General features: G+C 48.5%; 1 protein-coding gene across 2 annotated transcripts in view; it reads left to right on the top strand.

The window, feature by feature from the left end:
- The window catches only part of ARMH3 (armadillo like helical domain containing 3), a 185,901-nt gene that overhangs the window by 34,226 nt on the left and 126,463 nt on the right, over positions 1-25,212 (top strand). For both annotated transcript variants that reach the window (XM_074959495.1, XM_074959494.1), the window contains exons 9-18: positions 1,555-1,611; positions 3,242-3,285; positions 5,937-5,997; positions 6,695-6,741; positions 7,527-7,602; positions 9,715-9,808; positions 15,443-15,544; positions 21,566-21,624; positions 23,457-23,522; positions 24,711-24,780. In XM_074959495.1, coding sequence (XP_074815596.1) covers positions 1,555-1,611; positions 3,242-3,285; positions 5,937-5,997; positions 6,695-6,741; positions 7,527-7,602; positions 9,715-9,808; positions 15,443-15,544; positions 21,566-21,624; positions 23,457-23,522; positions 24,711-24,780 — 676 coding nt within the window. The remainder of the gene's footprint in view (positions 1-1,554; positions 1,612-3,241; positions 3,286-5,936; positions 5,998-6,694; positions 6,742-7,526; positions 7,603-9,714; positions 9,809-15,442; positions 15,545-21,565; positions 21,625-23,456; positions 23,523-24,710; positions 24,781-25,212) is intronic.

The following is a 25,212-nucleotide window of genomic DNA, read 5'->3' as shown; positions in this document are numbered from 1 at the left end:
TTGGAGTCTGTTCCATACACCTAATCATTTTTGTTGTCCTTCTCTGTACCTTTTCCATTTCTAATATATCTTCCTTGAGAGGGGGCTGCCAGAACTCCAAACAGTATTCAAGGTGTTGGTGTCTCAGGGATTTATACAGTGGCATTATGATATTTTCTGTTTTATGATCTATGCCTTTCCTAATGGTTTCTAACATTCTGTTCAATTTTTTTGATGGCCGCTGCACATTAAGCGGATGTTTTCAGAGAATGATCCACAATGACTCCAAGATCTTTCTTGGGTGGTAACAGCTAGTTTAGACCCCATCATTTTGTGTATATAGTTGGGATTATGTTTTCCAAAGTGCATTGCTTTGCACTTTTCATCACTGAATTTCATCTGCCATTTTGTTGTCCAGTCACTCTGTTCTGTGAGATCTCTTCGTAACTCTTCACACTCTGCTTTGGACTTAACTATCTTGAGTAATTTTGTATTGTTTGCAAACTTTGCTCCCTTCACTATTTACCCCTTTTTCCAGATCACTTTTGAATATGTTGAACACCACTGGTCTCAGTACAGATCTTTGGGGAACACTGCTGTTTACCTTTTTGCATTGTGAAAACTGACCATTTATTCCTACCCTTTGTTTCCTATCTTTTAACCAGTCACTGATCCGTGAGAGGATCTTTCCTCTTATCCCATGACTCCTTACTTTGCTTAAGAGCCTTTGGTGAGGGACCTTGCCTAAGGTTTTTTGAAAGTCGAACTACACTATCACCACTGGATCCCCCTTGTCCACGTGTTTGTTGACCCCCCTCAAAGAATTCTAGTAGATTGGTGAGGCATGATTTCCCTTTACAAAACCCATGTTGACTCTTCCCCCAACATATTGTGTTTATCTGTGTGTCTGATAATTCTATTATTTACTCTAGATTCAGCCAATTTGCCTGGTACTGAAGTCAGGCTTACCGGCCTGTAATTGCCAGGATCACCTCTGGAGCCTTTTTTAAAAATTGGCATTCTGCTAGCTATCCTCTGGTCATCTGGTACAGATGATTTGTATGCTCCTTGGATTCCAAGCTTTCAGCAGTCTGAACGTGGAAGGACTGAGCTCTAGTCCTGGCAGTTTGTGATAGATGGTTCCTTAACATTATCAGGCCTTCCCTGGTGCCTCACGCGAGCAGTTATTGCACAGTCAGAAGTCGCAGACCGTGGTAACGTTCGGTCTCTGCATCACTACCTGGGCCTGCTGCGCGGTGCCACGTGTCAGTAATGAAAGGGTTGGGTGATGTTTACCAAGCTAATAATAAAAGATAATCTTGACTGCGTAGCTGAGCCACTGGTGGCTCATCTCACCGAGGGCAAAGCCAGAAAAACCACCAATTCCTTGGGAGGCTGAGTGGATGGAGGGGAGCCAGAGCCCAGTGGTTTCAATGCAGTGAATGGCTGCTGTTGCATTGTGTGGGGGGGCAGTGGGAAGAAACCTCCAGGGGAAGCTGTGGAAACTTTGCTGAATAGCCAGCAGGCTTTTTTTAAACCAGAGACAAAACTTTCCTTTCTTCTCTTGTTTAACAGTCGGTGAATCCGTACATTGTGAAACTCTCTATTGTAGATGACGAGGCCACGCTCAACGTGAGTATGCAGCTCCTTGCAATCTTCTCCGGGGCTCTGTGTCCTCGTGTGTCTTGACCTAGCCTGGAGGGGATTGTGCTACAGCAGAGAGCATCAGCATGTCTGGCCTCCCTGCTAGCGGGACCTTTGAGACTTAGAATCACAGAAGATTAGGTTGGAAGAGACCTCAGGAGGTCATCTAGTCCCACCCCCTGCCCAAAGCAGGACCGACCCCAACTAAATCAGCTTCTAGGAGTGGGGGAGAGAGATGGATTCCTGATCCAGTAACAATTCAATGTTTAGTTGTAATAAGGACCTGGACGGGTAGAAAGTAACGTGCTAAAATCGGCCATCTCTGTGTCCTTGAGGTGAGCTGCCCAAAGGGGCCCTTGCAGTCAAAGGCGCTTTCTCGCTGTAATAGAATCAGCTGTGCAGAGTGTAAACTACTGCCTGGTGCAGGACAGACATACCATCTGTGTCCCCTCCATCCCTTGTCAACTTAGCTTACTGTCTGCCAGCGTGGGAGTGTGACTGAAATGAGAACAGCCCCTGGTTCTTCTGTAGCGACACTTAATCTTCCTTAATGTTGCCGAGAGGATATCAGATATTAAAGATTCCTTCTGAATTGTGTGAAGGGAAGGATTTGTTGTCTAGGAGTAAGAGCAGGTGACTGGGAGCCAGGACTTCAGGGTTGTATTCTGTTGGACACTGACTTGCTCTGTCATTTGACATAGCTCTGCCTCAGTTTCCCCAGCTGTAAAATGAAGATCATACATAACTCTCAGAGCTACCCTGAGATTTATTTAGGTTTTGAGATCTACTGATGAAGGGGTTTCTTAGTGTTAGCAGCCATGTAATTTAAGATGATTTTGAGCTCCTGTTTCTTGTGTCCCATACAGACTCAGAATTTTCCCAGATTCATGTAATTTTAACAGATGATGTTTTGTCCTCCTGGTTATGTGGTTGATTTGGAAGCATTTTAAAATATCTTGAGTTTAAATATCAAATTCTGGCTGCACTTGCAGGTGTGGAAGGTCTAGTACGATAGATTGTGAGGTTTGTCCTACCACCTTTTACTGTAACCTTCATGATGTCTGGAATATTGAATTAGGAAACCTTAAGATAAAGAAGAAACCCCAGGCTCATTTGGACTTTGCTGTTTCTGTGCCAGGCTTTTGTCTGCTCATAAGACTGAACTGCCATGACTGTATCGAGTCAGCCTATATGGTGACTGATGGATTTTAAGCTGGCTCTGTTGGATTTTTAAAGCCTGCCTGTATCTGAGGCTTTCACTGTGAGCTGGGGCTTAGCATCTATCTGTGCTCTGACACAAGCTGGCTTTTAAGGCTCTCTCACTGAACTGAGGTTGGTGGATGAGCAAGCTTTCACGTTGGCAGCTCCTTGGAGTAGACTTCTCTCCTCTGGAACGTCTGTTTAACTTACCCAGACCCTGGTTAGCGTTAATCCATGCTGACCCCTGGCTAGGGCCCTGGCTTTGTAAATTGTGCCACACTCTTTGACTCCGTATTTAGCACGCTAAATTGTGTGTTGTCCCCTGGGATGTGGGTGGGGGAGGAGCTTCATACAGGCAATATCCTTTGGTTTTCTGTGGTGTGGGATTGCAGAGTAAAGCTGTTCTATATTCTTGCAGGGAATGGGTCTTGTCATCGCCCAGGCATTATCAGAGTACAACAGGTAAATCCGCCTTCATAAACGTCTCATTGTTTTTCGACCCCACCGCTGCTGTCCCCTTCCACCAGCATTTCCGTGGTGCTCCTGGTGTGGTGGAGATGCTGGAACTGCCTTGCGGTTTGAGGCCCTCAACTCTCTGAGGCTGTTACTGCTGTTGTTGCTAGTAGGAATCTGGCAGATGCACTTCAAGAGAGGCCTGGCCTTCGGGAAAACCAGACAGCTCTTTGGTGTATGTTTCTACTCCCATCTTTGTGAGTCGCCTGTAAAATCTCACGTTGTGACGTGAAAATGAATGAGTCATTGAGTGCCGCTGTGCCAGAAACATTGACAGCCCATCGGAAACACACACAGCCATCTGGGAGTGCAGGAATTGCCAGACTGGAGCAGACCAGGGTCCATCTGAACCAGTACCCGGTCTCAGATGGGGCCAGGACCAGCTGCCTCAGAAGAAGCTGCAAGAAATCCAACAGTAGGAAGCGATAGGATAATCTGCCCCTGGGGAAGAGTTCCTCTTAACCCCCGTTAAACAGATGTTGATAGCTTATAGTGCTGCAGCACTGGTAGCATGCTCTGCTACTCTCCTGCCTGCCCTGGAGGTGTAGATGAGCGGTGACCCCATTGCTCTTGTCTCTGTACCAGACTGAAGGTGTGCCCCGTTACAGGAGAGTTAAGTAGACAGAGTCAGGTTAAAAGGAATGGCCAGAATTCGGCACCTCTATCAAAGTGACCGGACACTCCGAAGCACTGAGCGCTTGCAGTTCCCACTGTAGTCATCAGAAGTTGTGAGCTTTGAAAGTTAGACCACTTAGATTAAAGGCTTCTCTGTGTGCCCCAGGGTTGGAAACCATCAGCCCAGGTAATGAAAACTGATTTCCAGAGTTCATAGACTCATAGAATATCAGGTTTGGAAGGGACCTCAGGAGGTCATCTAGTCCAACCCCCTGCTCAAAGCAGGACCAATCCCCAACTAAATCATCCCAGCCAGGGCTTTGTCAAGCCTGACCTTGAAAACCTCTAAGGAAGGAGATTCCACCCCCCCCACCCCACCAGGGAATCCATTCCAGTGCTTCACCACCCTCCTAGTGATATAGTATTTCCTAATTTTCAACCTAAACCTCCCCCACTGCAACTTGAGACCATGACTCCTTGTTCTGTCATCTGCCACCACTGAGAACAGCCGAGCTCCATCCTCTTTGGAACCCCCTTTCAGGTAGTGGAAAGCAGCTATAAAATCCCCCCTCATTGAGAGTTGCCCACTCTCATGATTTGATTTTGGATCTTGGGATATTTGGTGTTTTTCTTAAAACCCCAGCTGCTGGAATTGGGAGAGCACATGAGAATCTTGGCTTTCGTTACCAAAAAAACCGAAAACAAAAAAAACAAACAAACAAAAAAAACACCACAAGAAAAGGAATTTTCTAGCCCTCGTGGCTGTGGAGAAAATTGGAAAAGGTGAAGTGAGTAGAGCCTGTAGGCCAAGAAAAGAGCCCCAAATGCTCAGTTTGTAAAATCTCTCATGTTTTTTGAACCCTTGGGGTTAGTGATTCTGGATTTCCTTACCGAATAACACCCTCGGTGTAAGAAAAGCTGTCAGTTTGTGTCATCTGCTTTGCTTTTCACCATGTAGGCAGTTTACTTTTTGTATTTCGTTCATCTTGACAAGTGAAGTGCGTGTGGTCACTTTTGCGTTCGTTTATTAGATAACTTCACTTTCAGGTTTCATGCAGCAGCCCAGTGCTTTGGTTTTTGTGTTGCAAATGCTGCTGCAAACCTACGTCTATGGCAACACCCACAAGAAGTCAGTCAACAGATCCCTTAATATGGTTTTTAGATTTATATTTATATATAGTGAAGCAAAAAATAAAAAATATCCCTCTAGTGTGATGCCCCCACGCCTTCCCGAAAAGCTATGCAATCTCTGTTCTCTGTAGCCTGCTTGTCCTCCCCAAAAGCAGTTGGTTTGTTGCCCTCGCTTGTTGCATTCTCAGTAATTATAAGCTCCTCACGGGAAGGACCTTGTCTCAGATGGTCTCAGACACCACTGGGGTCTGTGAAATAGTAAATTAATATCAAAGTCCAAACAAATGACTGAAAATGTTTTTCTTTTATGAGTTAGGGTTTTTAATGAGCCTTGTTTCCTGGCAGTTCAGTGTCTCAGCTATTTGGGAGCATGGCTTTCAGATTTCCCTAGCTCCTGTCCTCATCTCACTCCAGACTGGGTAGGTCTTGGCTGAGCAACAGTGTGACCTTTGCCTCAGGTAACACAATGCTCACCTTTCCTGTTAGCTCCCAGACTGTGCCCTTCTCCAGAAGACAGACAAGGTGAGGGAGGTAATACCTTTCATTGGACCGGCTTGTGTGGGTGAGAGAGAAGCTTTTGAGCTTGCACGGAGCTTCTTCCTCACTCACCATGTGTCTCTAATATCCAGAGACCAACCTGGCCACCCCACCGCTGCATAGGCTGTCCCGTAACAGGGATTTGAACTCCCTTTGCATCTCTCTTCACAAGCTCCTTGAAAAGTCAACGTGCATGTTGATGCGCTCTCCAGCTCTTGTCCTGACCTGCCGTGTCTGTTGTATGGGGATTTGGATAAAATGACCCTTTTTCTGTGTGTAACTTCCCACTTTCTGTTGCTGTCACCCTGTTTGTTCAGGCAATACAAAGATAAGGAAGAGGAGCACCAGAGTGGCTTTTTCTCAGCCTTAACCAATATGGTGAGTGAGGAAAGAGCATTTTTTCAGTACTTAAAAGATAAATAAAGTACATGGGACTTTGCGAGACCTTGATCCAAAATCCACTGAATTCAGCAGGAGTCTTTCCACTGACTTCAGTGAGCTTTGGATCAGGCTCTGAAGAGGGAGAGTGAGCAATGTGCATGACACCACAGATCCTATTGCTGTGCTTTGCAAGGAGCTCACTGTTTTTTGGTTGAGAATCAGAAATATTTTCTTCTCCATTCTCATTTTAAAAGCTGCACGTGACTCTTTTTTTTAAACAGCCTTTGCCGTGAAATAAATAATCGCTGCTCTTCTGCAGAAGCTGCCCGACACAAAGCAGTGTTGCTGCACAAGGCGATGGGAAAGGCATTGCCATAAACCTTTTGTCTGTGGCTGTGTGGGGAGCCCACTGAGAGATCCAGCTCTGGGAATCAGTCATCGTCTTTTGTCATTTGAGCGGGGGCTCGCTGTAGCTACGAGATGTGTCCTGGGGGAGGCTTCTTCCAGGGGCAGTTCGTGGCCACCTGGAGAAGGAAGCTGTGGGACTTCCCTTGCCCTGCTCCTTGTCTACAAGCCAAGCAGGGCCTTTCAGCGTTCAGGTCCTGTCCCTGCCCGCTCTTGCTAGCTGTAAGCAGTGGCAACAGCTTTCCCTACTGTTCTTCATAAAGCTGTGCAATGCTCTTTCCTTCCATAGGTGGGCAGCATGTTCATAGCCGATGCTGATGAGAAAATCTCCGTCCAGTAAGTACACAGACATTGTCCGCACAGCGAACGGCAATGTACCTTACTGGTTCTGAATCGCAAAATGTCACCCGCTGTTCTTCCGTTATGGGGCCATTTTAATGTAGGAAAACAAGCCGAAGCGATGTCCGCTCTGGCCTAGCAACCAAATTTGTTCCTTGCAACTGCAAATGACGGGCGAGGCTGGGACTCGAAAGAAGCAGCTGGGGCTGTAGGAGCCATGGGCAGGCTGGCTCTGGGGAGCATTCTGTAATGCTGTGTGCGAGTGTTGGATGTAGGGAGTGGGAGGGGAATTACTGCTCATGGAGCACCACTCTTGTGTTCGGGGTTGGAGATCATAGTGGGGGACACGGCTCCTGCCCCAAGGAGCGCTTACCTTTCCAATCAGGAGGGTAAAAGCTGCTCCTCCGTGCCCACTCCAATGTAACGCGGCAACGGTGGAGGCAGCCGGCTGCTCTGTGCTCTCATGCAAGGACTTTAAGAGAAAGCAATGCTGGAGAGTGAGAAGCAAGGCGAGTCCTTTGGTGGAAGGTCAAGGGGGTCCAAGACCATGGCCAAGGTCTTCAAAAGTGTTAAGTAATTGGGGGTGCCCAACTCAATGCACCTTAAATAAAAAGGGCTCGGCTCTCAGAGGGTGGGTGCGTGCCGCTTCTGAAACAGACCCCTTGAAGGTGTTTCCGGCTGGGCTCACCAAATCATGAGTCGCTTCAGAAAATCCTTTGCTCTGATGGCTGTCCCCGGAGTGCAGCCCTGACCCTAACTCTGCTTTTCTGCTGCTCTTGCAGAACGAATGAGGCGATTCTTCTGGCCCTCTACGAAGCCGTTCATTTAAACCGCAACTTCATCACCGTGTTGGCACAGGTGGGGCCCCATTCAGTGTGTTTCCTTTCCATGCCTGTGGGGCGGGGAGGGAGGGAGCTTAATCACAAAAGCGCTTCAACAGCCGATCCATGGCAGGGTTGGAGAAGACCAGTTAGATCTGTCAGTCCATCTTTTCCTTCCCTGGAGCCTCTGGGGTTTTGTTATAGTTCCTAGTCAGGTAGGAGCAGAAGCAGGCTAGGGCCCGGATTCAGGGTGACTTAGGAAATGCAGCACCCCTTATTTCTCACTCTGCCACAGAAAAGAATTAAAAAGGTTTCTAGGAGAAGTTTTCTGGGGGATGTCTTGTGTCAGACTGACCCATTTTTGTGTCTGGGAAGGGCTCGAGGTGACTCTCTCTAAACCCTGTTAATGCTGCCCTGAGGTTGGCTGGAGGGTCTGATCAGAAATCACCGTGGAGGGTGGGCTGTTCCCTGCTAGCCTGGGAGCTAGGAATCTAATCTCTGATCCCCTGTGTGGCCTCACAGTTCAGCAGTTTGTTTTAGAGAATAAACAGCTACAACAAGAGTCTTGTTTCAAACGCTAGTTTCTGTACAAACGTGCTTGGAGAATGTGATGAAGTTAAACTTCTTTGTAGGTAAATTGTCCTATCTTGAGAACGGCAGTATCAGTCTGTGAGGGGGAACAATAAAAGCCGGGTGTGTGTCTGAAGAGCAGTGGATGCATCCATAGCTTTGATCAAAAAGCTCAGGCTGATTCTCTAAATGCCCCGTGGGTTTGCACACCCAGCAGACACACTGGAGGCAGACAGTAATGAGTCTGGTCATGCTGCCAGCCCGTGGTTGGAGGCAGCCCTAGACAGGCCCAGGCACACACTGGGATGTACTGACCTGATGAAGCCATTGGGTGGGCTGTCAGTAACCCTTGTCTGAAGTAGGGCATAACGTGCCTTAAAGCTCCACAAAAATAATGGAAGAAACTTATGGCTCAGATCGCATTCTCTGCCTGCCCCAGTATTGCAGGAATCTCCAACCACTGATACCTAGGCATGGCCCGGGGAGCTGCGAAAGTGGCTAAACTTAGATTCGCAGTATTATTATTACATTGTCTTTGTAGCTCCTTGTAACCTGCTCATATTAATCTCTTGCTGCTAGGTGGCGCTATATACCTTGGCTGACAGCTGGATTTTTTTGAGGGGTGGGGGCGAAACCCCTTGGTTTTATTGCATGGGAGAAAACATGTTTTCAAAGGAAAATGTATTTTAAAGCTATGTTTCCTAGATTGGACTTTGAGTGGTAGCAAGTGCCCATGCGTCCCATAAAATGTGTGGTTTACATCCCTCTAGTAGTTCTACAACACGGTCCCTAACTTTCAAATCCTTCGTACACCTGTTGCGAATAAGGTTCGACCAGCAATTAGGCCTGGAGCAGTTAGTGAAGAGGCGCTGGGGAGAAAGGGCAACTGAAGGAAGCAGAACAGATGGATGATGATGTTTCTGTAGTGCTGTCTTCTGTTGAACCCTCACGCTTTTCAGCAGGGCAGGAACATAGTCAATTGCCGTTCTCTTAAAATGTGAACCCATGAAACAAATGAGAATCCCATTTTAAAAGGGCAGAGGAGGACTGGAAGGGCAGGTATTAAATATTCCAGGGTCATTCTGAAAACACCTGGGGGGGGTGACCAAAAGCTCTTAGTGGGGTGGGTTTGTGTCTTCCCCATCACCATAGTATCTGTGTGCCTTACAGTCCTCACACACCCTGTGAGGCAGGGCACTGCTCCTATCCCGACTGCACACAGAAGTCACAGGGATTAAGGCCAGCAGGGACCACCAGGTCATCTGGTCTCCCATATGTCACAGCTTGGGGAATTGATGCAGAGAAGCTAAGTGACTTGTCCATGGTCACACAGGCAGGTTGTGGTGGAGCAGAGACTTGAACCCAGGTCTCCCAACTCTGAGGCTAGTGCCCAAACCACTGGGCCATCTATCCCCTGTGCTGTTTAGGGTGGTGGCTGAACACCTGCTGACTTGAGCTCTGGTGTCTGCCGACACATCTGCAGCCTGTGTCATCTGGGGTAATACACCTAGTGGGTGTTGCTCCATATAACTGTGGTGTATAAAATGTGTGTGTTTGAGATCATGTGTTTTTGCTTCAGAGCCATCCAGAAATGGGGTTGGTGACAGTGCCGATAAGCCCAATTCCAACAACGCCAGTCACTCCACTCGGGACCACTCCGCCTTCTTCAGATGGTGAGATGTTTAATCCTCTTGTGGGTGTTAGCATTTAAAATGAACCGTAAAATAAATGGCAAAGCAGTTTTTCAAGGTGGCAGCTAACCCATTCTATCTGGAGACAGATTTCCTGTTGTCTTCCTGGGAGGCCTGGTTTGTTAAGCAGAACCAGAGGACACTTTAGATGGCTTTTTATTTCTGCTACTTACAAGAAGAATCACATAGACTCTCTGCTCTTGTGTATGCTGCCCAGAGGAACTGCTGGCATCTTTCCCAAAGCCATAGCTAAAGCCACATCTTGCTAGAAGAGGACTGACACAGCCCCCCTGTCCCGGTGTGTCTCCACACGGATGCAGCCACACAATTCATGTTTTTTTTAAGGGCTTTGTTTATGGGTGCGTCTGATGTTTAGGAGGTTTCGGTAGAGCTCATCTCCCAGGCAGTTAGTCACAGTGGGCGCCTGCTTGTCACTAATGTACTTGTTCCCAGCTGGAAATTAACCTAGGATTTGAATCCAAGCTGTTTGGGAAGCAGGAGCTATTTCTCTATTGCCTCTGTCCATTCTTCAGAGCAGCTTTTTAAATGACGGCTTAAACTGAGATCTGGGGGCCTGGTTGTTCTAAACAAGATACTTTAATGTGTGCATTAATGCATACGAGAGCTCTATAGACTGGCTCATTATTTGAGATCGTGTAGACTTAACCCACTCTGAGAAATCTAGCAGCATTTGTCACTAACTTCCCTTACACCATCAGTGTCTGAAGAAAGCATTTAATAGAAGAATGGAGTCTGTTTGAATAGAGCACAATTTGGCAATGTCTTGAAGCGAGAGCAGCATGGGTTACCCTCTTGTGTCTGCTGTTCGGGTCATTTGATACCCCGGCTGAAGACTATTCTTCTCCACAAGGATGAATTCTGCCTGGTTACCATGGATATCAAAAGCTTCAGTTAAAAAAAAGATGTCTCGAGCCTCCCCGTGTATGTGCTTTGTGTGAGGCAGCGGGCCAGGCGCTTCCTTTCAGACTGTTCATTGCTAATGTCTCCACCCACACGCTTCCTTACACAACCGACAGGATTGTGCTTACCTACAACCAGCTCCTTTTTTCATTTAGCGAGAGAAGTCAGCCCCCTTTGAACAGACACAGGGAGCTTAGCCTTCGATGGCAGCTCCCCGCTGCTCGGAGGGTTCTTAAGCTTAAGAAAAGGGAGTTGATCTTAACTTGCAGGGATCATGTTGAGAGGCATTTTTCATTTACGTTCCCTGTCGTCTTATCTTTGCTCCAGCCTCTCTGCGACGCCAAGCGCTTGAGCCTAGGTTTGGTTTAATTACAGGGCTGCTCCCCAGCAGTGCGGTTATTTTCAAGCTATGTCAGAATTCCTCTCATTTTGCAGGGTTTTGCAATTCAACTGTAAAATTTGCTCTTGGCTTAGAGTTAGCACAAGACATTTCAGCTTTAGAATGGAAGCCTTTTTTTTCTTTCTTTCTGATGCATTAAAAAAATAAATAAGCCAAGCTATTTTCAAGATACAAAGCATGCAGAAATCCATGTATGGGTTCCAGGCACTCTTCTGTGCAGCTTGGGTTTAAAAACAGGCTTGTGTTCTGAAATGAAATTCCTCCAGCTGTTAGCCTCTCCCATGAATTAAGCCCTTTTAAAGTTTCAAAATAAAGCCTGTGTCTTCATACAAAAGCTATAGCTGTAGGGTTAACTGGGTTCAGCAGTGATGGGTTCTGCAGAGTGATTTTTTTTTTCATAAGACTTTTTCTGTTTGCTGTGAACTGTGCATCCGTAATATACAAATCTAAGGTGCCTGTCACCATGGTATCTAAATGCTGATTTGCTTACTGTTGTTTAATATTAATCAACTGCATTCATCATAGCGGCTCTGGAAAGAGCCAGTATGGATGTGAATGCATATTGCTGACCTTGGCTAAATCTTCATGGGCAATTCATAATGTTGGGGGTAAGAAGGCTTCCAATCCCACAGCAGAGGGGTGCACGGACTTTGCTGTTTGAGAGTCACGTTAGCAACCTGTCAAGAGCCTCTGCATTAAATGGAGCCGCTTGCAGACCCTGGAGAAGTGCAGCCCCCAGCAAATGAAGGCCCCATCCTGCACTACTCCAGTTTGATTCAAAGTGCCAGGCCCCATTGACTGCTTGGCCCCGTCATCTCCGTGGACCGCAGCCTTGTATTAGAGATGAGCACACAGACCTCTATGAGCTATTGTTTGGGCCCCTCTGCATGTCAGTGCCGGTTAAGTTGGATGGCTTTTAAAAATGGAAATATCCTAAGGTATCTGACTTAGAGCCGCAGGGCCAGAAACCTGATTGGGGCTGGAACTTCCTTGTGAGTTCAGTCTCCTGTTGCTGGGCATGGAACACTGGTCTCCTAAGGTCCGTGTGCAGCAGTGCTCAGGTACAGTCGTTAGAGAAGCCCTGCTGATCGGTACTTAGAGCAGAGGCCTTGGACTCTGGGCTCCTGGATGCTATTTCTGGATAAGTCCCTTCCCCCTTCCGTGCCTGTTTGCTCATCCGAGCTCTAACCCTTACTTATCTCGCCGCGGGGTGGTGGGGTTCAACAGGCAGTTTGAGCAGGGAGAGGCGGTCTGTGCATTTATTTAGAGTTATTGATGTAAAGGCTCCTGTCCCAGCCTCCAAGTGCATTTTACATAAATTAAAAATACAGTCGCATAAGGGATCAAACCAGCAGCCTCTTCTCATCCCAAATCCTCTTGCAAGCTCTAGCTACTTTTCTCTCCCCCAAAGGCCAGGCCAAGAGATAGGCTTTGGGCTTGCTCTGGAGGCAGATGGAAAAGAGGGAGTGGATTCCAGAGACCAGGGCCCCTTGGAGCTGTTAGCAGCTCCTTCTCCCGTCCAAAAGTGGGTCCAGCTCATGCCTTTAATGAGACCAGGTCTGTGGCCGTATGGCCTGAAAAAAAGGGTTCCTGCAGGTAAGCAGGTCTCAAGCTACTTAGGACTTTAATTGGTCTAAAACGGCACCTTGAACTCCAGCTGGAAGCCCCCACCAGCCGGTGCAGATCGCAGAGCGGTAATGTCATGCTATGCTGCTGAGCACACGGGCTGCCAGGTCCTGCACCGGCGTTGGTTCCCCGGCTGATGTGAGGGGTAGCTGCTGTGTTGGCCGTGGAGCTGTGGAACGGGCATGGCCCCTGGTTCTTGAGAGAGCCTGGGCTACGTGTCTGGGGGAAGGGCAGGCATTGTGCTTTCATTCCGGGGGAGCTGTCGGATGAGCAGGCAGGAGAGCAATGTAAGGGGCTATAGAGAAGCAGCCTCCCAACAAACACCAGGGGCAACTGCAGGGCAATGGCGCCTGCCAAAAATGACACAGGCAGGAACTAGCAGATCAAAGGGTCGCAAACAACTTTTCAGGAGCGAGCCGGGGAGTGGGTCCGCTGCCAGGAGCTGCCCAGAGGGACAGGCCGACAGACACTGTGGAGACAGCTTGAGCTAGTTGGGTCTTCCCCAGCTCTTGTTTTAAGACCAGAAATGCCTTGGTTCTAAATAAATAATGCTTTGTTGTGAGCAGACTGTTTGGCCGCTGGGCTGGCCGCAGGTCACTGCTCCTGGGTCAGTGCTGTCTGTGCAGCATACCACCAACAGCAGTGTGGCCCTGGCGGCCTGCCTGAGGCTAGCCTCCCTAGCATATACCTAGGCTCTGGAAGGGGATTGTACTGGGGTGGCCAGCTCACGGCTCACCGCTGCAGGCACCCCATGCCAGCTCAATCCAAGCGAGCGCACACATGTCTTCCTGCGCCGGGAATCGCGTAGACCTAGCCTGTCAGACCTGCTGAGATCAGCAAGGCTGATCACAGGGTGCTGCAGTCCAGTCTGAGAGCAAGAGAACTGCCCGAGTCCAGCCCAGGATCGAGGTGGCTGAGGCCTGGGACCTGAGCGGAGGGGAGTTAGCTGGGTAACTGGCAGCCGCCTGCAGAGCACACTGCAGACGTACCTCACGTTGAGGTGTCGGAGGCATGGAGGACGGGAGCAGGATCTGTATCAGAAATGCTCAGCCCATCCTGGCCATGTTGTGGTTCGGTTTCGTTCGCATAAGCCGTGATCGCCTTGGCTTCTGTCTGTTGTGAATCTGTGGAGCTGCTGCCTGTAAAGCTTTAGGTTGGGAAACACTGGTGGGCATTTCAAAAAAAATCTTTGCGTTGGCCTACAGCAAAGCTCCTTGGTCACCCAGCCCCTCGCTCAGTGCCGCTGCTTTTCAGCTCTGTACTGTTCCTTCAGGAGAAGGTGGCACTTTTCGATGCCCCAGAGAGAAAAGGGAGGGAGGCTGGCGTGCAATTGGCTCTTAACCTCTTCAGAGTTGTTTCTTAAGGGCTCAAGTCCCACTATTGAAGCTCAGCAGGGCCTTTCCCAGGCACGTTCCTCTCCAAATGAAAATGGTGTAACCCTCATCTGCACTGACTGCTGGAATTAGTCTCATGTCGCCTCCGGGGTTGGTAGGCGCTGAAGTGCCAAAGCAGCAGCATAATCTGCATGCATGGGGTCAGGAGGAGGGGAGAGCTGGGACCCCTTGCCAGAGCTCGGAGCAGGAGAGGTGGGCTCTGGAAGGAGCTGAGCCCCACTCACTGTGACACAAGACCTCTGACTGGGGAGTGGAAGATCAGATGATCTCTACAATGTTGATAAATGCAAAGTAATGCACATTGGAAAACATCATCCCAACTGTACATACACAATGGTGGGGTCTAAATTAGCTAAATCAGGAAAGAGATCTTGGAGTCCTTGTGGGTAGTTCTCTGAAAACATCCACTCAATGTGCAGCGGCCGTCAAAAAAACAGCCAGAATGTTGGGAATCATTAGGAAAGGGATAGATAATCAGACAGAGACTATCATATTGCCTCTGTATAAATCCCTGGTACGCCCAAATCTTGAATACTGAGTGCAGATGTGGTCACCCAATTTCAAAAAAATTATATTGGAAAAGGTTCAGAAAAGGGCAACAAAAACGATTAGGGGTATGGAACAGCTTACCCGTGTGAGGAGAGATTAATAACACTGGGACTTTTCAGCTTGGAAAAGAGACAACTAAGGGGGGATATGAGAGAGGTCTATAAAATCATGACAGGCGTGGAGAAAGTAAATAAGGAAGTGTTATTTACTCCTTCTCAAAACACAAGAACTAGGGGTCACCCAATGAAATTAATAGGCATCAGGTTTAAAACAAAGAAAAGGAAGTATTTTTTCACACAACGCAGTCAACCTGTGGAACTCCTTGCCAGAGGATGTTGTGAAGGCCAAGACTATAACTGGGTTGAAAAAAGAACTAGATAAGTTCCTGGAGGATAGATCCATCAATGACTATTAGCCAGGATGAGCAGGGATGGTGTCCCTAGCCTCTGTTTGCCAGAAGCTGAGAGTGGGCGACAAGGGATGGATCACTTGATGATTCCCTGTTCTGTTCATTCCCTCTGGGGCACCTGGCACTGGCCACTGTTGGAAGACAGGATACTGGGCTAGATGGACCTTTGGTCTGACCCAGTCTGGCTGTTCTTATGTACAAATGTGTTCATTACACCCAGACACTAACATCTGAGAATCAAGTTCCTTGAGTATCTTCCCCTTGCTTTTTGTATGTGATATGCAGAGAGTAAATGCTTTTCTTCTGCTTTATTCCAGTTATAAGCTCTGCAGAGCTGCCTTTGGATGCTGATGTGCAGACTAGCAACCTGCTGATAACCTTCTTAAAGTACAGCTCGATTGTCATGCAGGACACAAAAGGTAACCAGATCCTATTGTCGAGTGAGCCCTGGGTCCAGGCGGTGGGGCGATGTTAATGGAACTCTGCATACAGACCCTACCTGGTCTCCCTGTGGAGGCTGAAAGCTCTGAACTAATTTTTCCTTGCCAGATGGTAATTACGTGGGTCTTGGGGAGGCCTAGTGCTGGAGGGAAGGAAGCAAGATATAGAAGGGGAAAATTGTAGTGCATAATAACCGAGGGAGTCTCAGCACGGCCCTCTCCGGGAGGCATAAGCGGATCCAATTCCAAGCTCTATGGGGTGGGAGGAGAATTCAAACCGCACAGAGCTGGATTTCTAAGAACATTAAGGGACTGCCACGGGAATCAGAACTCTGCTCCAGGTGTGAAACCTTGTGTGCCCTTCAGCACCTATGGGTGATACGAGGGGCAATGGAATTAGTAAAGGGGGCTTCAGTGATTCCCTGTTTTAGTTAGATTTAGATGCTGCTGGGCCATGTGGTATGTTTACACTCTTTGCTTTGTTTCAGTGTAGCAGCCGTGTTAGTCTGTATTCACAAAAACAAAAGGAGTACTTGTGGCACCTTAGAGACTAACAGATTTATTTGAGCATAAGCTTTCGTGAGCTACAGCTCACTTCATCGGATGCATTCAGTAGAAAATACAGTGGGGAGATTTATATACATAGAGAACATGAAACAATGGGTGTTACCCTACACACTGTAACCAGAGTGATCAGGTAAGGTGAGCTATTACCAGCAGGAGAGCTGGGGGTGGGGGGGAACCTTTTGTAGTGATAATCAAGGTGGGCCATTTCCAGCAGTTGACAAGAACATCCGAGGAACAGTCGGGGTGGGGGGAGGAATAAACATGGGGAAATAGTTTTAGTTTGTGTAATGACCCATCCACTCCCAGTCTTTATTCAAGCCTAAGTTAATTGTATCCAGTTTGCAAATTAATTCCAATTCAGCAGTCTCTCGTTGGAGTCCATTTTTGAAGTTTTTTTGTTGAAGAATTGCAACTTTTAGGTCTGTAATCGAGTGATCAGAGAGATTGAAGTGTTCTCCGACTGGTTTTTGAATGTTATAATTCTTGGCGTCTGATTTGTGTCCATTTATTCTTTTACATAGAGACTGTCCAGTTTGGCCAGTGTACATGGCAGAGGGGCATTGCTGGCACGTGATGGCATATATCACATTGGTAGATGTGCAGGTGAATGAGCCTCTGATAATGTGGCTGTTGTGATTAGGCCCTACGGTGGTATCCCCTGAATAGATATGTGGACACAGTTTGCAACGGGCTTTGTTGCAAGGATAGGTTCCTGGGTTAGTGGTTCTGTTGTGTGGTGTGTGGTTGCTGGTGAGTATTTGTTTCAGGTTGGGGGGCAGTCTGTAAGCAAGGACTGGCCTGTCTCCCAGGATCTGTGAGAGTGATGGGTCGTCCTTCAGGATAGGTTGTAGATCCTTGATGATGCGTCGGAGAGGTTTTAGTTGGGGGCTGAAGGTGATGGCTAGTGGCGTTCTGTTATTTTCTTTGTTAGGCCTGTCCTGTAGTAGGTGACTTCTGGGAACTCTTCTGGCTCTGTCAATCTGTTTCTTCACTTCCGCAGGTGGGTATTGTAGTTGTAAGAATGCTTGATAGAGATCTTGTAGGTGTTTGTCTCTGTCTGAGGGGTTGGAGCAAATGCGGTTGTATCGAAGAGCTTGGCTGTAGACAGTGGATTGTGTGGTGTGGTCTGGATGAAAGCTGGAGGCATGTAGGTAGGAATAGCGGTCAGTAGGTTTCCGGTATAGGGTGGTGTTTATGTGACCATTGCTTATTAGCACCGTAGTGTCCAGGAAGTGGATCTCTTGTGTGGACTGGTCCAGGCTGAGGTTGATGGTGGGATGGAAATTGTTGAAATCGTGGTGGAATTCCTCAAGGGCTTCTTTTCCATGGGTCCAGATGATGAAGATGTCATCAACATAGCGCAAGTAGAGTAGGGGCGTTAGGGGACGAGAGCTGAGGAAGCGTTGTTCTAAGTCAGCCATAAAAATGTTGGCATACTGTGGGGCCATGCGGGTACCCATAGCAGTGCCGCTGATTTGAAGGTATACATTGTCCCCAAATGTGAAATAGTTACGGGTGAGGACAAAGTCACAAAGTTCAGACACCAGGTTTGCCATGACATTATCGGGGATACTGTTCCTGATGGCTTGTGTTTCCTGGCTTTTTACACTTTTTACACTTGGTAGTGGAAGCTTTGGTAAAGTCTCACTGACACATCCCTGGCCAGGTGTGCACAAGACCGCTCGATTAGCACCACTGCACCTGATCACTCGCGTGAGCAAGTATTGCACATGTGAACAATTTTTTGTGCCAGATTTCAACCTGTTGCAAGCTCACTGTTGTCTGTCCAGTTTTACACTGAATGAAGATAAGTGGAACCCCACAAATAATGTTGCTGTTATGTATCATTTGAGCGCTGACAAAGTACCCAGCACTGTACAACATGTGTCTGTGGAGGGGATTTCTTCCTAAACCCAGGCAGCCCATGGCTGATTTGTCCTCATGGATGGAGGCTGGTGTCCCTTTATGTTTCCCCCCCAGCTTTTTACCTAGCTTGGGTACCCATGTTTGAGGTTTGTGTAGGATACGTCTGTGCAGCCCACAGCAGTGCGTCTCCCAGCCTGGCTCACCGGATTTGGGCTTGCGGGGCTCGTGCTCCAAATAGCTGTGCAGGTGTTGAGCTCGGGCTCTGAAGCGGAGGAGGGTGGCCTTGAGAGCCCGAGCTGCCATGTCCACGTGGCTGTTTTTAACCCGCTGCCGTGGGCCTGGCTCTGTGCACCAGGCTGGAAGGCTTCCTGCTGTGGGCTGCCCCAGGCAGTGCAGGTTCACCCTCAATGGCTAATCGCCACGAAGCTCTTTGCAGTGAGAGTGTCCTGTGACGACGAGTTCCACAACCAGATCCTTTTAAAACGTGGAGCCTTTTAGTTTCTTTGGGTGTATCCCTTGGTTCTCTTTGCTGAGTGGGTAAATAGGGGCTCCCAAGTGACCTTCCTTTGACCATTCGTTTTATGAAACGAGAAAGCATTTAAGGCCAATATCCCATGGAGGGATGGGAAAGAAGAGAACCAGTGATGCTACAGGATCACTTCTATCTTGGGGTGGGTACATGTGAGTGATGTCCGCTTGCCCTGACTCCAGCTGTTCCACCCCTGCCCCGGAAGGTGTAATTTAAAACCCATCCATTCCATCAGAATCCCGTCTAATTAACCCCTCTCTGCCAGACCCCATAGTCAGGGGAGCCTTGAGAGGGATCGTCTGTAAACCAGGGCTCAGATTGACGTACATCCCACAGGAGCGTTGATGTTTCCCTGCTGTACTGAGTGTTTGTAAAGGGTTTTCAGATCCTCTGCCGGAAGATGCAAAGGATCGCTATGAATAACAGCCCCCTCGCCTGTAACTCGCAGCTGGAAATGACCTGAGCAGGCTAAAGCATGAATACTTAGTGTGCAGTAGTAACGCTTCCAGCCTAATCCCTGGAGAAGAGACATGGGAGCAGCACCTTTGAAATAAGCCTGGAGATCTTGTGACAGAAAGATAACAAGGCTCTCGTGTACTGGAGTTCCTGCAGGCCACTGCTCCTCCTTCCTGAAGAGAAAAACTTTTCCCTTCTTTTGAAAAGTCTGGGCTCAGTAGGGAGATATGCCTGTGTGACGCTCAACCCGCTGCACCCCAACTGTGCCCTTATGTTTACTCAATACAGCAGGTTAAAATTCACACCCTCTGGGGCTCATTTTCCCTTTAATAATCACATGTCCTAGCACCGAGCAGAGCCAGCAGCCCAGAGTCAGATCTGTTTGCAAATTCAATGTGGGATGTTTGTATGCACTGTCCTGAATGCCATGTCACCAAAGCCTTTTGGAGGGGGCATGGGTTAACGCCCTTTTCTGCTGCATGAAGGTGGCCTGTGTTTTCAAAATCTCTTTCTTCTTGTGTTTTACTTTAAAACCAGCCAGAATGTCCAGTCTGGTCTTCCCTGGTGTTCTGGAGGATTTGTTGGAGGTCTCAGAACTGTGACTTGGGAGCTGTCTTTGCAGGCTGGGGTGTAGACTCCGAACGGGGATTCCTTTCTCCCACATGGTTCTCAATTATTCGATCAGTGATAATGGAAAACAAAATAAAAGCAGAGTTTTAAACAGTCTGAATAAAAATTGCTTCCCCGCTCAATCAGTTCCTTCATATTTAGGGTCTGATAACTCTGCCAGCCTTCTAGTTGTCCCATAGAGTCTTCCAGGGCAGACAGGGCCTGAATTTCTAAGGTGAAAGGCAAGTGGTGGGTGTGGGGAAGCCCTTAACATTAAAAATAAGCCCTCACAGGCTTTCTAGCCATCATTCGCACCTGGGACAAGTCTCTAGGCACCCTTGAGTCTATGTAAATGCTGGGGTTAGAGCTCAGGTCTTTGTCTGTCAGCACCGTGGTCAGTGCACTACTGCACTGCCTGTCTGCCAGAGCTCTTCTGCGTAATGTACCGGCTGATGTAAGCAACAAAACTGATCTCCCTTGGAGAGCTGATGGAAGGGCAGTTGTGGTGCTCGAGGAAGGGCTTTTCACCTGGAGTGTTGGCCAGGGGCTAAGCTCTGCATTCCGAGTATTGGGGAAAGGCAAACAGGTGAGCCAGAGAGAGACCCCTCTGTGACGTACCAGGGTGCAATCCAGACTAATGAGCAGCTGTGTCACCCCCTTGGGCACCTCACAATGTCTCGCTGCAGTAGCTCCCACCTGGACTGCTCACAAACAGCTTCCCAGCATGTAAGCCACTCTGTGTGTGTGTCTAACTGCAGCCTGCCAGCCACACTTGGGTTACTCTCTGGTTCTCACCAGCCTTGATTATACTGCAGGGTGATCCCAACACACCCCTGGTCCCAGACACTTCCCCCCCCCAAAATGTATGTCCTGCAGTGCCCAGCCCTCTCCTGGAGAGAACAAAATATTTTACGTCCGTTATTCCTTAAAAGGAATAATTTTCCTGTCCATTATCTCAAGTAGTGATTCAGACACTTCAATTTAAACACGCTAGATTAGATAAAACAGTAAAACAAGTTTATTAATTACAAAGAGATTTTACATGAGTACAGGTAATGAGGCATAAAAGTCAGAAACGGTTACAAGGAAAATAAAGAGAAGATGTTTACTAATGCCTAACTTAACAAACTAGATTAGATTCAAGCAAAATTTCTAACCATGTGCTTTCGGCAGTCTTACTGATTAAACCCCTCCCCCAGAGTCCAGTGAATGCTTCCTGTGTTCCTTCAGGTGCAGTGAATACAATGGGCAGGAGGAGAGAGAGGGGTGCTGTGTGGTGTTTTTTCCTCCTTTTTATAGTTTCAGTCCCCTAGTTGGGCACTAGGAGACAGAGTCTATGCAGAAGGATGTTCCCTGCTGCTTTTTCTCACCTGGTTGAGGTTCCTTTGTTTCCCACCCTGTTTACTGCTTAAATGCAAGTTAAGCAGAGTACACGTTCCTTTGTCGAGGACAGACCTGTTTGCAGACTTCTGTTGGAGCAGGGCTGTGGGGTTTGGAACATGAGTTGTTAACACCATACAGGGGAATCTTATAACTTCACATGCAACATTGCCACATATTTCCTCAGGACAATACTGACCAAAAAATTATGAGTTTTCAAATACTACCTTACAAGGCACACTTTATACCAAGATCATTACACTAGTGAGTAGGGTGTGACTGCAGGGTGTATTCTGTCACACTCCCGAGAGAGCCTTTGCTGAGAGAGAAATCAAATCTGATGTTGTGTTGTTGGCAGAGACTCCCGATAGCTCAGTGGGGTGTAGTGGTCCGGCTTCTGGGGAGATGGCTTTAGGGCCACGGTGAGACTATTTACTCTTGCAGGGTGGGTGAGTAGTTGTGTGAAGAGTTTGATACTTGGCCTCTTGCCCTGTTTCAGCCAGGGAGGGTCTTTATGCTCTGAGTCCACATGCCGACCTGTTGGCACAACAAGGCCTAGTGGCTCACGTAGGCTTGGTTTTGTTCATTTGCAGACGAACACCGGCTCCACAGCGGCAAGCTCTGTCTTATTATCCTGACGTGCATAGCAGAGGTAGGTCTCGTACACGATCCCATCTCATCAGCATGCGGCCATCTGTCTCATGTGACGCCCTGGCTCCACGCGGGTGTCCCTTCCCCTTGCTTCCTGTCACGTGGGCACTGGAGAACTGCAGAGGGGCAGGGAGATGGAGACCCTGCCAGAGATGGTTTAATCCTTTGCTGTGAAGTCCAGCACTACTGCTGTTAGCACTGAGCCTAAACTAGCGGAGCGTTGCCTCATTTCAGGGAGTGTCGGCTTCTTGCGTTACACGTGGGGAGCATGCTGAGCTCAGACCCGCTCCACTCTCATGTGGCCTGCGTGGTAGGTCACTAGGGGACACCTTGAGATGTTCCAGGCTCTGACGACACCTGACTCCGCATTGTTCACACTAAGCAGACGGTGCTGTTCTTCAGCCATCCCAAGTCCTGACAGGGAGCAGGGGCTGGCATTGGAGGGAGTGGCCACGGCTTCCACAGACGGGGCCCACGTTGTCCCTCTCCTGCCTTGAAGGAGGTGGGTGTTGTCACCCTGCTGGGCAGACTGCTCAGGTGGGGAGCCAGAGGGTCAGGTCCCGACTGGAAAAGGGTTTTGGTTGCGCACAAGTAAAAACCTTCCATTTAGAGCAGTGATACTCAGACTGAGGCTCGCGAGTGGCTCTTCCATGTGTCTCCTGCGGCTCTTTGCGGCAGATGCTATGAAAACACTGTGCAATTTAATTATGAACCAGTTGGCTTTTCCTGTGTTATTAACCAATTGTAGCTGATAAGAATAATCTATATAAACTAAATATTTCTCTGTCACACTGTTTAAATAGGAATATATAGTACCATGGTGGATCACTTGAAGATTACCCGTTCATTCCCTCTGGGGCACCTGGCACTGGCCACTGTCAGTAGCCAGGATACTGGGCTAGATGGACCATTGGTCTGACCCAGTCTGGCCGTTCTTATGTTCGAATAGCGCTCTAGTAAATGAAACGATGAATTCCCACTCCTGTGGCTCTTTTGCATAATATTGATCGCTAATTTGGCTCCTGAACCACTGAGGTCTGCATGTCGCTGCTTCAGAGTGGCAAAGTCAGCAGAATTGCACCGAGTGCTCTGCTTTTAAAGTCATGGTTCATAAAGTATTTGTTCAAGGTGCTGCAGAAGAGCTAGTTAACTCTGATTTCATTACAAATGTTAGGAATGAGCTATTCTTAGCACCTGCGCTCATCAGAAAGGCATGTAGACAAAGGGAGAAGAGAAATATCCCCTGTGCCTAGCAAAGGCATGTTTGATCCTGGTATTAAATGGAGGGGATATTTATTACCACACTTGGCAGTGTATTATATGGAACGCCGTTTGGTTTAGTGTGGATTTTGGAATGAGATTTCCCTGAGGATTGGAGCTGCTGAGCCACCTACTAGCAGCCTGTCCTGCCATAACTTCTGCCGTGATGGGTCCATCAACCTGCCACTGTAACCCTTCTTCTTCGCTCTGTCACGGGGACGAGGAAAGAGAGGCAGGCAGGAGAACCTCCTTGTGCATTTTACAGCCCACATTAAAATGTTCTTGGCGCTGTCGTACGTGGAGTCTGCGACGTGGGTGAGCAAAGAAAGGCCGGGGAAATAAATGACTTTGGTGCAGGTGTTTGTGTAAGTGGAGTCGCTTGGGTTGTCTGACTAGAGGCACAAATGGGGAACAGGAAAGAGAAGACTCAGGCAAGCGCCTCTTCCTGCTGATGGCAGCTTTCTAACCTTGAGTTGCGGGCAGCTGTGAGTTTTGCCCTGGGGCAGGGGGGTTGCTACTGGGGGGGTTGATGCAGTATATGTTTCTCAGCTCAGGCTTTGCTCTCTTCAATAGGATCAGTACGCAAATGCTTTTTTGCATGATGACAACGTGAATTTTCGAGTAAACCTGCACAGAATGGTGAGTCTTCCCCGCAGGATCCTTCCTTTCTCCTTGGGGCGGCTGAAGCCAAGGTTGGGTCCTCAGCTGGTTGTGCGTTGTGTCACAGACGCCCTGCCTGGGGCCAGTGCACGTGAGAACCCAGTGAGCCCTGCTGGTGCAGGTGTGGGAAAGAAACGTTGTCATGGCAGGAGAGGCTCAAGACTCCTCGTCAAGGGAATGAGCTAAGCTGGGGAGTGAGCAGCCTGGCTCCTTACTGGCTCGCTCAAGGAGCTGGGTGAGGGCTGGCTTTTGAGACACATCTGGCCAGTGTAGCCGGGGAGACGATGTGTAATGGGAGGTCTGTGGGGACTGGAGGAGTTAGTGCAGTCTGGGAGCAGTCTGCCTTAAGAGTCAGCAAACGTTAGGCCCCCTGTGATACGTTAATATGCATGCTGTAGTGAACCCTAACCTCTTTGAGCTCAGTTCACTCCCTCTTTCAGATGGGTGATTTGCCCCGCAAGTAGGGGGCGTGGTGTTTTTAGCACTGTCTTGACCCAGGGGTTCTGCTGCAGGAAGGGCCCTTTCATTTGCATCCAAGGGTCGACAGGAATCCAGCTTCAAGAGGATGTTGTGAATTTGTGCATGCTCCCTCAGTGGGACTTGGCTGCAGGCTCCAAACCTCCGACCCGCAAGCTGGTCATTCCACCACCGGAACTGCTCTCCAGCGGAGTTTTTCCCCATTGGCGGCCAGTGGCCTGGGAGATGGTGGTGTGACCATGCCAGGAGAGACTCAAGCTCTTTATTTTTAAAGCAAGCGTAGCCCCAGGCTGTCAGCCCCTCTTTCTCAGCAGCAAGCATGGAATGGGAATCGTCTTTCTAAGCTGTTAGAGCTGATAGAGTAGCCATGTAGCACTCCAGTCACTGTGAGAGCGAAAAACAAACTTCTGGGTCAGGGGAAGATAAGGGAGAGCGCTGCGCCCTGGTGCGACAGCGCCCTCCAGTTACACAGCTCAGAATCAAAGTAACCAAAGCCCCAGCTGCTGTCTCCCTGGTAACCCTCTGTGCCCTGGACTGCGGTGGCCATAGAACCGAGGTGGCAGAAATGGAAGAGCCCAAAACTACAGGAGAGCCTGTGGTAGTGATTTTATTTGTATGGAAAGCAGGTGATGATGTGCTGGGTACCATGCAGGTATCTGCTGACTTCCTTTCTTCTTTGTGTGTTTGAAGCCAATGAGACACCGGAAGAAAGCCGCAGACAAGAACCTGCCCTGCCGCCCCCTGGTGTGTGCAGTCCTAGGTGAGTATTGCTAGGGTGGGATCTTCCCATCTCCTGTGATGAGGAGGAAATCAGCTTAGTTTGGGGGAGTTTCCTGGCTACCTATTACCTGTGCAAGGAATTTCAGTTCTCAGCAGGGTGCATTTCATCCCACCCCCTCACTTTCCTCTAGTGCGATTAGGTAGGAGGATTGGTGCCATGTAACATGCTGCATCTTTTAGATCTGTGGAAAGCCACATTCACCATCAGGTTTTTCGAAAGGCATCAGACACCTCGCGTCCATTGCTGAACGAATGTCAATAATGGAATATTCATTGGCTAATCCATCAAAACGTTTAGGTGGGGAAGGTGATGGCTGGGAATGAGCAGTCTCTGGGTGACTGAGCTGAGAAAAAGCTGACTGGAAAGAAACAGATGTTTGGTGGTGGAAGTGACTGTTGGGCACCTTGCCTG

Source organism: Natator depressus, chromosome 7 (assembly GCF_965152275.1).
Source record: "Natator depressus isolate rNatDep1 chromosome 7, rNatDep2.hap1, whole genome shotgun sequence".
NCBI classification, from domain to species: domain Eukaryota; kingdom Metazoa; phylum Chordata; order Testudines; family Cheloniidae; genus Natator; species Natator depressus.
This window is presented reverse-complemented; position numbering and strand designations above follow the sequence as displayed.